This window comes from Sphaeramia orbicularis, chromosome 12 (assembly GCF_902148855.1).
Source record: "Sphaeramia orbicularis chromosome 12, fSphaOr1.1, whole genome shotgun sequence".
Lineage (NCBI taxonomy): Eukaryota > Metazoa > Chordata > Actinopteri > Kurtiformes > Apogonidae > Sphaeramia > Sphaeramia orbicularis.
In genome coordinates, this window is record NC_043968.1 from 55,916,548 (window position 1) to 55,933,289 (window position 16,742).

The following is a 16,742-nucleotide window of genomic DNA, read 5'->3' on the forward strand; positions in this document are numbered from 1 at the left end:
TTCACCTACACCAAATACTTTACTATCACAATACAACATTTCAGTTTAACTCACACATTTACTTGAACTTCCTTAATAGTCAGTGCCACTGTCTTTAAAAATGTACTGTTTCATTCATTTTCTGAATCCGCTTTATCCTCACTAGGGTCACGGGGGTCGTTTGGAGCCTATCCCAGCTACTTATGGGGGAAGGCGGGGTACACCCTGGACATGTCGCCAGTTCATCACAGAGCTGACTAGGGATGGGAATCGATAAGAATTTAACAATTCTGATTCCATTATCAATTTTGCTTATCGATCCGATTCCTTATCGATTCTCTTATCGATTCTCATTGGGTGTGGGAATAAAAGAGTACAAATGGGTGTGTTTGCATTAACTGTCTTTTACATTTCCATCTACGCACAGAAAATATAACATATACAGTCTGTACAAATAATAATAATAACAGATGATGCCAGGCCCAGTTGGGAGTGGGAGGCGGGCGGGCATACAGTGAAAGTGAAACTAAAGATGCTTTACTGATTCCTCTATTGCCGCATTTCCACTATGTGGAACCGGTTCGACTCTGCCTGTCTCCTGTTGTTGTGCACCTCATTTCCTTTCCTCCCCCTTCAGAAACTTGTATTTGAGGGGGTACGTTTGTTGCCCACACTGGAACCGGAACTGGGCCGGGATGACGGCCTGGTGTTCACTCTGCCGCTAGATTCACAAGTGCCGTTAAGTACCGTATCAAATGAATCCCATGCTGTGTGGACAAATGTTTGAGCATATTGGAGGGATTCCACCCTTCTGAAGAAATGGAAGCTTTGACGGTGTTAAAAGTGGCCCTGGTGTCATCTTTTTAGACCGTTTCTGCCTCAACGCCATGTTGGCTACATTCTGACCAAAACAATGCAGCGTACGTGTGACGTCATTGTGCATGCGCAACGAAGGCGGAATCGATGAGCAGAATAACCAGAATCGTTAAGCAGGCAGGCAAATGATTCCAAGGAATGGAGCTACTGGGATCTGGTTCTCAAAAAGAACCAGTTCTCCATTCTCATACCTAGAGCTGACATACAGAGACAAACAATCACTCTCACATTCACACTTTTTAGATTAGATTGGCTAATCAATTTAGATTAACCAATCAGTGCATGTCTTTGGATCATGGGAGGAAGCCAGAGTATCTGGAGAGAATCCACGCAGACATGGGGAAAGCATGCAAACTCCCCATTGACTGGTGTTTGAATCGAACCCAGGACCTTCTTGCTGTGAGGCACAAGTGCAAACCACTGCACCACCGTGTCGTGTCACCGTGTCGAGTACCATTTCTACTTTTAAAAAGTTAAAAAAAAAAAGAAGTCCTAAAATTATCAGTGTTTAAAATAAAGAGCTGTGAAGTTCTCCCAAAGATGTCAATGTATTCCTGTGACCACTAGAGGGAGTAGTGAGTCACTCTGCTGGTCTCCCATGATGAGGAACACTAACACTACAGGGCCTTTGAACAAAGCATCAGAAAGTAACCAGATGGGATGAGAACCACTAAGAAACAACTTTCAGAGTCAAAGAAAAGAAATGATAAAAATAGAGGCCATAGTTTGAACCACTGGACACAGCTGTAAATGAAAAGAATGCAGTTTGATGAAATGGCATTGTTTCTTCTACACAGGTGAGTTTAATTCTGAGGTATACGAAGGTATAAAGTTATTATGGGATGTTATTATTTTTGCTAAATTGTCATTTGTCTAACCACGGTTCAGACTAAACTGTAACAGTTCTGACCTTGCTTGTTCAATTCCAAACAGATCTTTAGTTCAGCTGCTGACAATACAAACTGTACAGAAAACAGAGGTGATTAGTGCTTTTACTGTGACTGTTTTCAATCTAAAAACAGAGCTAAGCTAACAGAGCTATAATGTAAACTATCAGCTGACACAACATGTGAAGATTATAAGGCACAGTGTTATTTTGAGCAACTGTCACAACAAGTGTCTAAGAGTTTTAGTTTGAAGAAGAAAACTTGATGATACTATAACACAGATGTGTGTAAACAATGAGCTTTATACTTTATTCAGTGACTAATACAGTCTGTGGATACATGGAGTTAATTGGTTGGTGGTTTTGGTACCAGACTGCCCCCTGCTGGTGAGAATTTGGAATATAAACTCGATATAGAATCACTTTGAATCATGCAACTTGAATCAAATATGACTGTATATTTGCATTATATTCAGAATTGTCCTCATATATCATATTAGCTTTTACACCTGCACTATTGTTCAATTTACTTTTTGTTGTCAAACTATCTGTACAGTTTTGAAAACATTCTTATTCTTTATTCTATTTTTTAATATATATACTTCTTCTAAAACACACAAGTGCTAAGTTTAAGCCAGAAACTAATTGTTTGTGTGCACAAACTTGGCAAATAAAGCTGATTTTGATTTTGATTCTGAAATGCTTGGGATCCACAGACCCTGCAGAACTCTAATAGAAATCTATTTGCTTTACCACCTCAGGCCACAAATGTTCATTGAATTAAAATCAGGACTTTATGAGGGGCACATATTTTTTTTTTTTTTTTTTTTTTTACTTCTCTGGCCTGGTTGTATTTTGGAGCTCTAGTGGTTTTTGGTCTTCAGCTGACATTTCTGAATATACCACCTCTCGTGATGTCACCAGTATAATGAAATCCCCCGCCACTTGACATGATGTTCCAGCCTCAGTCTCCTTCTTCCTTACATAACGTTGATCATTATGTCCAGACTGTTTTATTTTTATCTCATCTGACCAGACAACACCCCTCCACCAGGAAAGATCTGTGTCACACATGTTTAGCCTTGTTATTTAATGCTGGTTTTGGAGCACTGGGGAACAGCCTTTCAGCCTCTTTTCTGTGAATGGAGATATTTTTAGGCGAGCTACCTCAGACGTCTATACCACTCCAAAGCCTGTTGTCCTGGGATACTCTGAACCTGTCACATAAGAATCAGTTCAGCTCCAAGAGTCGAATGATTCAGTGTTTTTGTCGTCCCCTGGTGTTTTCTGTACGGATGAACACTGTGTGAACTTTTTTCTGACAGGAATTAGACATATGGAAGACTATAGCTGAGTATAAACCAAAGATTCACACAAGATATGGGCATTTTAGTGATGTCGCACTTCAACTGAAGCCAGATGATGGTGCTGAATGATGATGCTTTTATGAATACTTATACAGTATTTTTACCTCCACCAGGAGGAATTGTGATCACTTTGCTTTGACAAAATTGTCCACATCCACTGTGGAATGTGGACTCTGTTGACATTTCAATTGAACATTGAAAATCCCATTTACGACACATTTTTCATTATAACTCAACAAATATTGATTGGAATTTAAAATAATTTGATATACACATGACTGGTACCAAGCTTCGACTTTTTCTGCTGTATGGAACAACCTTGAAACTGTTTAATTTAAAAAGAAATACTTGATCCACACATGCACACCGTTCGGGGTGCTTGGCAGAGGTTTGCGTTCTCTGAAGACTTGTATTATAAAGCAGTGATTGTTCACGTAGAAGTCAATAATTGGAAATCTTTCACAAGTTTACTTTAAAGTAGTGCTGTCAAATGGTTAAAATTTTTAAGCAGATTAATCACAGGGTTGCTGTGGATTAATTTCAATTAATCATGATTAAATATCATTCATTTGTAATCTATACTAATCGCGTTTCATTTTGCATGAGCAAACAGACTCAAGAAAGAAGGGAATATATATGCACTTAACGTGTTTGTCACAAGCTGGGCAACGTGTTAGCTGAAGTGCTAGCAGAATCCCCGACTAACATATGCTTCGTGTTAATGTGGTATTTTAAGCTGGAAGTGCTTCAGTGAAAAGAAAACTCCTTCCTGCAGAGTGCATATAATACTTTATGTCGATCGAGTTTTTTTTGTCCTCATATTTCCATCCAGAGGGCCAACGTGCTGTTTAGTGTCTTCCATCTTTATGGGTTGGTTCTGCTGCCTGTCACTACCTGATCAACTGCCCATTTGCACATGCGCAACGGTAACTCTACTTGGACAAACTGCCCCAAATGCATTGGCAGAGATGTTCAGAGTCATTCTGCGCTGCAGATGGGTTAATTGCATGTTAATAATGACAGTCCTACTGCAGAGCTAAATAAGAATTAGTACATCTATTCACCACCTAAAAGAGTGAATTATCACCATTATCACTGTCATATTAACCCTTAAAGACCTAAAATTGTTTTGTGGTGTCTTCCAAAAGATATTTTTTCTACTTTTATCCATTAAAAAGTGATTTATTACCATATGCTATTACACTATAATGTGCATTTCACTTTTTTCAGGTTAATCAAGTATTTTCCTATATTTAATTTACGGGTCATGTAGATGTTCACAAAACCTCACAGTAAATGCAAAGGTTATTATATCAGAACTGACAAACATAAGAAAAACATTATTATTCTACAAAATATATCATTAGTGGAAAGTAAAAACAAGCATCTACAACCACTGACATTTATCAAACTTTATGTGTTTTACTGGTGAATCAAGGTTGTGATGGTGTTTCCATGTTCACTGTGGAACCTCTGAACATCCATTTGGGTCATATCTGATGCTGATGACCTTGAAAAGATGACAAACTCATTTTGCCGGACGTTTTTTTTTTTTTTTTTTTTTTTTTTTTTTTAAATGTAATGATAAGATTAGTGAATCAAAAGTTATTTAACGTTTCATATCAGGGCATACTTCTAGTCACCAGCAGCTTTTTGGGTCTTTAAGGGTTAAATTATTCTAACCAGCTACATAAAGCCTAAAAAGACAGCAGTTGCAATGTAAATAGAGAGTGACTGCTATGGAAATGCATACCTGAATCAGTGTGAAACAGCAGGATTTTTTTTGTAGTAGATGGCGCGTTGCAAGTAGTTATAATTATCTGAATTCAGTTTATAATATCTATGGTGAATTCCTTTAGATTTTATCATAATACCAGTTATACAGTTTGTGATTTTGGGACACCTAAATGACACTTGAGAACATGAAATAATATCTTACTTATGCCCTAAAAAAGCGCATCCAAAAACTATAGATAATCCCCCAATTCAGGTGTGCAAAGGTTGTTGCATTGCACCCAAAAGGCTCGAGGGTGTAATTTAAATACTGAGTAAAGGGTCTGGATATTTGTCAGTTTTTTGTTTTTAATATATTTGCAAAAATGTCCACTTTGTCATTACAGGGTACATTAATGTGGGCAAAAATTATTTTAAGTGATTGTAGCATCAAGCTGCAAATAGAAGTGAAAAAAGGGAAGGGGGTCTGAATAATTCTTGAATGCACTGTATGTCACACTGTGAGCGAGGTTCAAGGACCAAAGCCAACCCAAGACAATCTGGAAAAAAAATCCAGACAGTTTCACCAATTTAGTATGAACATCTCACAGTGTGAAGCTACCACTTACTTTTGAGCCACCAGTGGGAACTCAGCATGATCATCATGACAGGTATGTATAGTTAGCTAAAAAAATCATCCAAAGTCACTATCTTCTACAACTAAACCTTACATTGTAGGCTGAGATTCAGTAGATTTTATCATTTTTTCACTGTCTGTCTACTCACTGTAAGTTTATTACAACCATATCACACTGTTTGGCTGTCGATAATCTGTAAGGAGCCATAAATTGACCAGAAACAAAGTCCAAAATCAGAGTCACAGATAGACTCCCAATAAAGACAATTAGCTACTGGGAAATTTCTAAAGCTTTCAGGCTATTTTGTAGATGTTGTGAAGTCAATGATAATCCAATAAATATATACTGATACCAAAAAATACTTACCAAACAGAGGGAAAGTATACTGAAACGTGAAAAACTGAGATGCATTTACCAAGATAAACTTCTGGCAACTGAAGTAAGCATTACCAAAGATGTTTCGTCTTCATGAATAATAAAAACATAAGGAGTGTTGTGGAACAGTCTCTGCCATTTATCAAGTCAACATTCTCCGTCTATTGCAGCAAAAATTAACATAGTTGCGAAACTCGCATCTAAGAAAATATCATACATGTAGGGACTTAGAGCACTTAGCAGTGAATATTTTTGTACGATTTTGACCTTATCTGGCATCGTCATACTTCAGGGGCAGGAGTTTTAAGCATCACATAAATTATTTAGTAATAATTACATGAAAAATTGATGGTTTTTGACTCAGTTTTCTTTAGATCTCATGAGTCCGTTTAGTATTCTCATTTAATTTCATTGGACTTTAACTAGACAAGTTAAAGAGCTGAATGCTATGACAATGCTATGTCTCTGGATATGATATAAAATAATTAAAAACAGTAGTATTTGTTAAACATCCATGAGTATATGTTGGCCTTTCAGGAAATGCACGGTGTAAATGCGTTTACTCTCATGAGAGTCATGAATTTTCTTTGTCCAGGACTGAGGTTAATCTTAGTTTCTATTGATTAAGAAGCAGGGTTTAGTCTCAGGGGATCTCATTTCAGCAACAAGAGAAAACAAATAAGGGGTCGTTCAGATTAGTTGTCACCGGTGACTTCACATGGCTGTTAGCAAATACAATTATATGCCTATGAGGTGTCTTGAAGTGAAATAAGACTGTATTTTCACCCAAATCCCAGCTCTATATATCCTTGTGTTGTTTTATTAACTATTAGTGTCTTGTACCACGGTTTTCTGCTGTAGCAGGCAGCAGTTTTCAGACAAAAAGCCACAGTACAACATGTGCTCAGGACCAAATAGCAGAAAGATAGTGTTAGAGACAAGCTGTTGAACAAGGTAGAGCAGCTCAAGAGCCAAATATTTCAGTTGTAACAGTTGGGCTGAGGACAGAACTAAAGGAGTGAACTGAACTACATAGAACTGAGACAGAGTTTTGAATTCAAATGACCAAATTAATGCAAATGTTACTACAGATGTGGGAAGTGCAGACAGTTTATATGATAACAATATGACATGAGCTGCGATAATATGTCAGAGATGAAGTGGTAACACCAGGGTTTCTTTAGATTTCAAGAAGATGCATGTAAAGGTTGAGTGTGACTCACACATGCTCATGTACTTCTTCATGTTGGAGGGTCATTTGTGCTGGGAGCTGGTGGTTTGATGACCTTTCCTAACCCCATCTCTATGCCAACAGCAGTTTTTTACATCTATGATACTAGCCTGTACTGATTCCTGTGTCGAGTTCTCTGATTGGAGTTTCTATAAATATTCTTCCTCTACTCCTCCACACTTGCAACAGTGCACAACATTAAAACCTTTTCATACACTTACTTTCTCAAATTTAGGGTTGGGATCCAAAATATTAGCAGTTATGCATTTAACAACACACTGTATCAGGGGCGCCGCTACCATTTGTGGGCCCCATGAAAGCATAACCGTTGTGGACCCTTCATAAATTCACTGTCTTCTCAGTCTGTCGGACTGGGGGGTAATGCACATGGGGTGCGGTCCGTACATACATGGCGTAAAACAAAACTGAAACTTAACATGCTTTCAGCGTCCCACTCCCAACTTCTATGCCTCTGTTATACAGCGGACCTCACACGAAATTTTCACAACTTCTAACCTGTATTCACTGGGCCCCTCAACTGCTCTATGGGCCCCCCACAAATACTGGGCCTCATGAATTTGTCATGTTTACCCTCCCCTTATCGGTGTCCCAGCACTGTATACATGCCAATATCTGGGTTCCATCTAACCGGTCAGGTCTTTTGTCCCCCACTCATAATAATTACCAGTAGCTACAGTTATTTTCACAAGGTCAATAGAGGGTAAACCAAAGAAAACAGTTAATGATGCGATGCATTGGCAGCAAAAAGGAGAAGCTATATGTTTCAAGGTAAATAAAGGTGCCTTTAATGTTGTTCAATCAAAATTTTATGATTTATTTAAAACTGGTTTTAAATCCAAAACAAAAGTTATCTTATTTTTTAAAAGTCAAAGCTACAGGACTATGGAGCCAAAAAAAAGGACTCTAATGTTTATTCAAAATAAAATTTCACATTGAAAACACACCCTGAAACTGAAAAAAGAAACACTGGCATTGAAAAACGTGTATTGTAAAAAACTGTAATGGCATCAAAACAGGTATTGGCATTGATAACGTTGAAAATCATATTATTTTTATTTGATGTCACTGTTTTATCAATGGCAGTTTATAATTTCAATGACGGTTTTCTTTTTCGATCACAGTTTTTTCAACTTTCTGTCACGTTTTTGGCGTGGAGGGGAGGGTTTGAGTGGAAAGGCTGGGAAGGCGTGATTTGCATATTATTTGCATATTGAAAACAGTAACATTCAGCTCAGTCAGCTGGACCCTGCTGGACCTTCCTCTAATCAGCACTTCTAATGGTTATCAAATTGAGCAACTATCTGAGTACAGGTATCTAGGTATTTTAATAGATGATTCACTATCTTTCACCCCTCACATACAGCAATTTTTAAAGTGAATGAAGCTAAAATTTAGTTTCTATTTCAGGATAAAATTTTGCCTTTCTTTTGAGGAAAAAAAGAGACTTGTTGCTGCCACTTTTATGTCTGTGTTGGATTATGGGGACATTATTTATATGAATGCGTCATCACAGTGTCTACATGCTCTTGATATGGTTTATCACAGTTCTCTGAGGTTTGTCACGCCTCAGCACTCACACACTTCAGTGTGTTTTGTATTCTCGAGTTGGATGGACAGATCTTTATAAGCACAGAGTGAAACGCTGGTATTCTTTTATTTATAAATGTATTTTAGGTCTGCTTCCATCATACTTACTGGTCTACATCTGTTGGAATGACTTCAATAATTACAGTCTCAGGATCCGTTATCGCTACGTGTTCCAAAAGTCAGAACAGAACTGGGAAAGAAAGCTTTTAAATTTTCTGCTCCCACTACCTGGAACAACCTACAGAAGGAGATAAAACTGAAGGAACTGGTCTACTTACACTTCGCTTCAAGTACTTACATTCTGCTCCAAGTATTCTGTCCAACATCATATAAAAGTAGGTTGAATAATTCTGCTTCTATTCCTGCTTACATTTACTGGTAAGGGAGGACCAGGGTAGAGGAGATAATTCAGCTGCAAGACTTTGTACTAGGGGTGCAACAGTACATGTAGCCCATTGTACGGTTCGTACCTCAGTCTATGGGCCACGGTTTCGGTATGTGTTTTGTGAACTGTTGTTTTTTTCTCCCAAAATTATATTTTTATTTTGCTCATCAGCAAAAACTGAATTTCACAGTAGGAACAAACAATATCACTGTACTGAATAAAATAACTCTTTCTGCACCGAGCAAAATAACACTTTCTTATTCCTTGACTACTTGTTTACAATAGTATAAAACAGGCACACATGCACACATAGGGCCCAAAGGGGACTTGAGCCCCTGCCCTTTTGCCTCATTGAAAAAAGTGCCCTTTTTATTTATTTTTTAATAAATAAATTCCTGTTCTGCATATGCAGTACAAAAATGCCAGTTATCTACCATACGCATTTCCTTGTAATAGTGTGTTACTGTATGTGTGTTGAGTCTAAAGTCTCATGTCCAGAGAGAGAGAGAGAGAAAGAAAGAGGTAAAAGCCGCGGCTGCATTTACACTCCATGTGTACTTACTGCACAGATGAGACAGTGGAGCAACTTAAACCTTTGAGAGTTATAAACCCAAATCCCCCCAATCACCGTTGTGGAAGCACAATAGTGTTTTGACATTAACTTACGGGGGCGGGCTTTCGCCTGCCTGGACAGGCACACACACTCAGTGGCCTGTAAAGCAGGATAAAAAGTGCCAATGCAAAATCAATTGCAAAACCAAAAAAACGCAATCCACAACGGCAGACTGTCCTGTGCAGGGCGGACCACACAGTCCAGTATTTTCCCGAGTGCCGTTGCATCCCTACTTCGTACTGGTACTACATGAGCAGCAGTATGTATAGTCTATTCCAAAAGTGAAATACATATACAACTATAATATGACGTGTACATTAATTTTCCTGATTGAAGTAGAAGACTGTTGTTTGCAAGAGTTTGTAAACCTCAACAGACCCATGTGAAAGGCAGAGGAGAAAGGAAAACGTGTGAAGATGTAACAAGATGAAACAAGACCAATATCTGTCCATCCGTGTTTCCATACAGCATTGTTTTAATGTTGAAAGCCTCCAAGAAAAAAAAGCAGACTTTATGGAAATCCATGAGTTGATGATGTTTTTTGGGTCTTGAGCAAAAAACGTTTGGGAAACAGTGCCTCAAATGAGCACTAAATGTCCCCTTTTCAAGCCAAATCTTACTGAACTTACATCTTCTAAAAGAAAGTAAAGTTACAAGAAAAACTTTTTAAATTATTAGTTGCAAAAGTAGCTATATTTTGATGGGAGGAGGCGGTGCATGAACCTACACACCACATCTCCACACACTGGCTGCAGATGATCTTCCGGCTGCACACTTTGCATTAGACCTCAATGGTTCCATGTTGTGTTGTGTACTGTAGTTTTGTTACCAATTATCAGTAGATAATTTCCCCAATAATACCTTCAGAAATAATAATAAACTTTTTAAAGAATTATCAAAATCATATTTGAGACATTTTAAGGCCTAAAAATTCATGTTGTTGGATTTTCAACCATTCTGCTTCAACACATTTCCAGTGTTTTTCTGCTAAGAGAAAAAACCTTAAAATCCAAAATCCAAAAAACATACCTCCACTGCCCCCAGGTAGCAGAAACCATGCTCCAGAAGGTTAAGAACTTTAAGAGGTATTCTGACTAATCTCTCTCTGGTTTTACTTTTCACATTTCCACCATTATGCAAAAACTGTTATGTGTTGTCTTTGTCGATTCTTCTTTTTTGACAAGGTTTATGCTCTGCACTCTTTTATTTATTTTACAGACTCAGGTTTGACTCCAAATGGATTCGACGACAAATTTTCAACAAAGAGAAATGACTGCACTTACTCAATGTGATAGACGTTGTCTCCTCCTTTCTGCCACACGTAGGTCATGTTGGGCGGATCAGCCACTGCCTGGCACTGGAGGAGAGCGTTGAGAGACATGTTGAGGGAGGTGTTTTTGGGAGGGATGACGATGACGGGTGGGCCTAGTGGGAAGCACAACACATCATACTTAATCACACACACATATTTATAGCATTTAATAATTATCAGTTAGTCAGCCACAAGAATAGTCTTTAAAGGGCATTAAGCATTAGGCATTATGCTGGTAAAACCTGATTTTTAAAAAAGAACATCTGTCTTAAAAAGATATGATAAACAGTGATGTAAACAACAAATCTGCATATTTTAGAGGCATCACACAAGTGAGTTGAACATATTCTTAGTAAGACACATGCTATATTGTACATTTACTAGAAACCATCTGTTTCCCAATCAATCAAGTCACATTCATTTCATTTTCTTTTAAATTGTTGAATCATTTTCACTCATCTTCGGAACGCACTTTATCCTCACTAGGGTCATGGGGGGTGCTGGAGCCTATCCCAGCTACCTATGAGCAAAGGTGGGGTACACCCTGCACACGTCGCCAGGTCATCACAGGGCTGACATATAGAGATGAACAACACAGGGAGAACAAGCAAACTCCACACAGAAAGGTAAAAATCCTTTTTACTTTATCTTATTTTATATATTTCTTTAACCTTTACTAAACCAGGAAATACTCATTGAGATCAAGATCTCATTTGCAAGGGCGACCTGGCCAAGAGGTCAGCAACACACATCATAATAATAAATACAAATAACAAATTATAAGAAGCAACAGTTTAGAGGATTATAAAGAGGCTGATTTTTTTTAAAAAGTGCAGTTATTGGTTGTCATAGTAACAATATAAAAACTGAGGCACTGACCAACGGAGTCTCATTGTCTGTTGAATAAAAAAGTGCCAAAAGCTTACAAATAAATAAGTTCAGAGATTGAAGTCATTGATCTAAATAGCCATGTATTAAGTAAGATGACATGGCTTAGAAATCAATAATTTGATAGAAATATTCTGCAATATCATCAGTGACAAATTAGAATCAAATATTCAATGGAACTGCATTAGATGGGAATTTTAATGCTACTGACAGTCACATTATAGTTTATTTAAGCCTTTATGTCCAACTTTAACTGCTCATGTCTACTAAAATATAAATGTTTGCTACATCATATTATGGTTTACTAGATATGCTTTACTTTCTGACACTTGCCTGCACAACAATGATAATAATGACTATCAAAATTATTTCTGAATTATAGTAAAATTCACAAAAGGCCATGTAATATGTGGGATAATTAAATAAATCAGTTATTATTGTAAAACTCATTCTGACAAGTTAACGCAGGACTTCATAATCATTTCAAAAGAAGTTACTTTTTTTCTTCATTAGCATTTTCATAACACAAATAATGAAATGTTAGGCTTGTTATGTCTGCTATGTATTTTTTAAAGTTTTCTCTCACAATGCTTGACAGATCTCGAACTCCTTTGATTACTTTGGTGATTTATTATATAATTAATCTTTTTGGAATTTATTTTGGTTATTGGCAAGGAATATTAATATTGTTTCTCCGTTTGTCACAGTCAGGTGAAGGGCTTATTGCAGTTTTCTTTTATTAGTTGTATTTGTTAGAACCCAAAGCTAGATTTCAATTGTATTTTGTGTCCTTGGCTACTATTAAGTCTCATTCGGCCTCATTTTGTGCAGTGTTAAATAAATGAGAAAGTTATATTCACATTTATTTCCAAAGGTGTTAGAAATTTAGATAAAAAGCTCTTTTCATGCAAAGTCTTACACAACCATAGATGAATTTATATTTAGTAAAATCATAGACCAGCGTTTGTGATATGCTGCATTCCAGGCCAGTTTTTCAGCCCGTAAGTCACAACTTCAAACCACAACTCACGACTTTGTAACGTTCCAGGCAAGTCACGACAAACTGTTTGAGCGCAAGGAATTGTGGGAGCTACATGTAAACAAACCAGCAAGGTGAACCGTACGTTATTCTCATTTAAAATCATTTCTATTGCCAAAGGTGCTTGCTCCTTGCTTAGAGAGAAACAGAGGAGTAAAAACGGCGCATATGGCAAGAGAAGCTGTTTTACCTTTTATGTTATGTTATTTGTATATTTGGATACTCATTTGGTATTAATTTATTCTTGCACTCAATGGACTAAAAAGTAGCTAATGCTAGAGTAGCTGCTGATTATGCAGAACATTTATAGATAAAAAATAATGTCAGAGCAATACCTTGTTTAAATAAACAATTTACGTAAACACTGCATCCATGGGGGCCGCCATTGTTGTTTCACAAGCTACGTGACATCAGAGCTCAGAACTGGGAGTACATAGATCTAGTATGAGTTCACTGGTGGGAAGTCACAGGTTTGACTGCCATTCCAGCGCATTTTTACAGGTAGAAGGTTGGAAAAACATGAGTTACGGATTGCCTGGAATGCAGCTTCAGATACATTAATTCACCATTCATATGTCATCATGTCCTAGATTATTTCATATCACTGACGAAATAGAAGCTCAAAAATAATTTCCTATTAAATAAATGCCCATTTTTTGTAAAATATAAAATAGTAAAGAAATAGAGGGTTAATTCCATTTTCTTTGCTCTTTTAATCTAACTTTGTCACAGTCCATAGATTATGTACAATGAGTTTTGAGTACTATGAACTAGTGCAGAGTATAATACAGTAGAAAAAGAGAAATACAGATTGGCTAAAAATTGCTTAAAGGTATTATTTATGTTTTTGTGCAGAAGAAATCAATATAAGTGAATCCCCAAAGGAACTTTGTGTTGGTAAATGCAAGTTATGCAAATTTACAGGATTTCCGTTACGTTGAAACATGTTGATGGTCATATGAACTATGTTTTCAGGTCAAAAATGTCCAATTTCATCACAGTTAATGCTATATTTTCATGTCACAAATGGCCAAGTTATATTTTAACTGAATTTAAACAAATATTCTATTCTTTTAGATTTCCCAAATTTTCTTACAAGATTATATACAACATATCACGTTTTATTTTTACAGGTTGCAATATGGAGTATGGTGCTGATCCATCCTGCTTATGTTACGTCAATATATACATTAAGAATGTCACACGTCACTTTTTAAATCAACAGTTTTCTAATAATAAGCATTTTTATAAAGAAATAACAATTCTATATTGTTATTTACTCTTTAGTATGATGATAAACTATACAATAAATAATTCTGATACTAGTTTTTGCACAGGGATCATTTGTGGAAACGGTGACATGGCTGCCGAGCATCAGTATGATGGGATCTGTAACAACCATGTCACATCCGTCCACTGCCACATTTTGTGTTTTTGTGTCAGCTGTTATTGTTTTAGATCCACAATACTAACATTTATGAATAAGAGGAGAATTAGCAATAGTAAGTATATAAGTTTATTCCTAATAAAGTACTGGTACTGACCAGATCATCATGGGTAATGTCACATCTGTCCACTGTCATGTCCGTCCACCAGTTATTTATGCTCTTTCTAATGCTATTTTAAGAATTCTGTTCTAATTTATTTTCTTCTGTTCTGTGTTATTATTTTAAATGCTATGCTATATTCTGTTCTATACTGAATTTATTAATTTCAATGCCCCTCACTCCCCTGCCAGGTGTTGGCATTATCGTACCATATTAACCCTAACCCTTTTATACCATATTCAAAATCCAATATTTCTGAAAATATAGCTTCCACTGTCAAATACTATCAGTAGAGTGTGCATAAATATATTAGCATTATTTCAACACAGTTCTATGCATTTCTTACACCTTTTTTTTTTTTTTTTTGACAAAAATGGCCACTCATTTGACCCCCTAAGTATAAAGATAGACCCCCTAAGATAAAAATAGAAATAGAGATATTTCCAATTGAAATTAATGAAAATGATTAAATAATTAAATAGATAGGATTTGCAGCCTTTAATACTCTCCAAAGCCCACATTTTCAAAAATAATTTTTTAGGTTTTAAAAAAATTTCCAATTTCCTATCAGATAAACTGCCATTAGCTTGCTAGCTATGAGCAAAAGCTCATATGCTAACGCTAGCTGATTAACAGGAAAAATATGAGTATAAGTGACAGGAGGTAGCATTCTCACATGTATAGAATAAATCAGTTTTCCTGTATAGATCAGGTAAGGTTAAAGGTGAATTCAGTTTATGTTCTTTGGAGAGAAAGTCCCGTCTCTGCATTTTACCCATGCTAATACACACAGTACCTAGCATTATCCATTAGCATTAGCACACCGAAGGCAGTCAGGAGCCTACTCCAAATCCTCATCAGTAGTCAGGGTACCGACAGGAGAATTAACCTACCTACACACAGGTCTGACTGAGAATTAACCAGGGAATGTTCTGGAAGTAGAATGTGTTAACCACCATGCCACCCACTACGCCCACATGTAATGCTACATGGAAAAGACAGTTTATTCTGCAGCAGTGTTACTTTGTCCACCTGTAACTTTTTACTTTATAACTTTACTTACATTTATTTAACAGTGACCATGCACAAAAAAGACATTAATCCCCTAGGAGAAAAGTTCCATGGTTCCAGATTTACCTACAAGTTAGTTTCCATCTGCAGTCCCTGGGCAGGTCAACACAAGTGTACAATGACTGTGAATCTGAGGTGCCAAATATAGTTTGTACCCACAGTCTGACAACAGCCTCCACATAAAGCACTCACATACAGCTAAAAAACTCTATTCTTGCATTCTACTCTCATTTCAAAGCAATCATCTGTTAAGAAACAAGATAATTAAGTGATAAAACAAGACAAATATGAAGACAGACACATATTTTCAGAGTGATTAAACATCTAATGATGCCGAGATAGGTGTAAATAATGACAATAAATACCATGAACTTCTCAAAAATAGAAACTGAATGAAATACATATAACACTCAATATTCTGACCTCATGTAATTTGTAAATAGCAAATGTGCCATTATATATAAAAGACTAATGAAGACTGACGCTGCACATTTCATGCATGTTCTACATTAACACATGATCTTTGCATCGTTATCATCAGATCAGATCGGGTTTACGGCCCTAAACACAGGCAGATAAATGCTTGAATGACAGTTTAGAGTTGACTTTAAACTGATTACATCCAGAACAGCTATTAGGTTTGTCTAATCCATCCATGTGGCAACGTTAACCCTAAACGCAGCCAAAGCACAGATAATGTGACTTAAACTGAACATATTAGAGCAGCTTGTGCTGATTATTATTTAAACACCATTTTTCAGTGAAGGCTAAAAAAAAAAAAAAGCAACCAGTGCGACTTGAAAATTAGTGGAAGCTCAAGTCGAATCACATCAAAAACTAAATATTTCCCTGAAGTGCCACATTCCAGACGAGTTCTGGCTCTCATGAGGAGATGAGCAGTAGGAGTGTGTGTAGGAGTCAAAGGAAGAAGTCAGAAATAAATTCCCAAATGTATTATGCAGTGCTGTGTCGGTGTAATCCTATGACACACTGCTGCATCTGCATATTTTACTTGTACCTATATATCCTCAAACTGGACTGTGTATTTGAAAACATGTGTGGATACATTAAAGTCTACAAGTTTAATACAACTTTTGATGTTTTCAGAAGTCATTTCCATGTGATTTTCATTTTAAAATTGCTCATTATTGCAGATGAAATTCAGGAAACTGCAGCACCACATTTACAACACAACTTTAAACTTTGTCATGATA

General features: G+C 36.7%; 1 protein-coding gene across 1 annotated transcript in view; it reads right to left on the reverse strand.

Annotated features, from left to right (window-relative positions):
* The window catches only part of igsf9a (immunoglobulin superfamily, member 9a), a 181,162-nt gene that overhangs the window by 72,704 nt on the left and 91,716 nt on the right, over positions 1-16,742 (reverse strand). Inside the window, exon 7 of the mRNA XM_030150820.1 lies at positions 10,955-11,096. Coding sequence (XP_030006680.1) covers positions 10,955-11,096 — 142 coding nt within the window. The remainder of the gene's footprint in view (positions 1-10,954; positions 11,097-16,742) is intronic.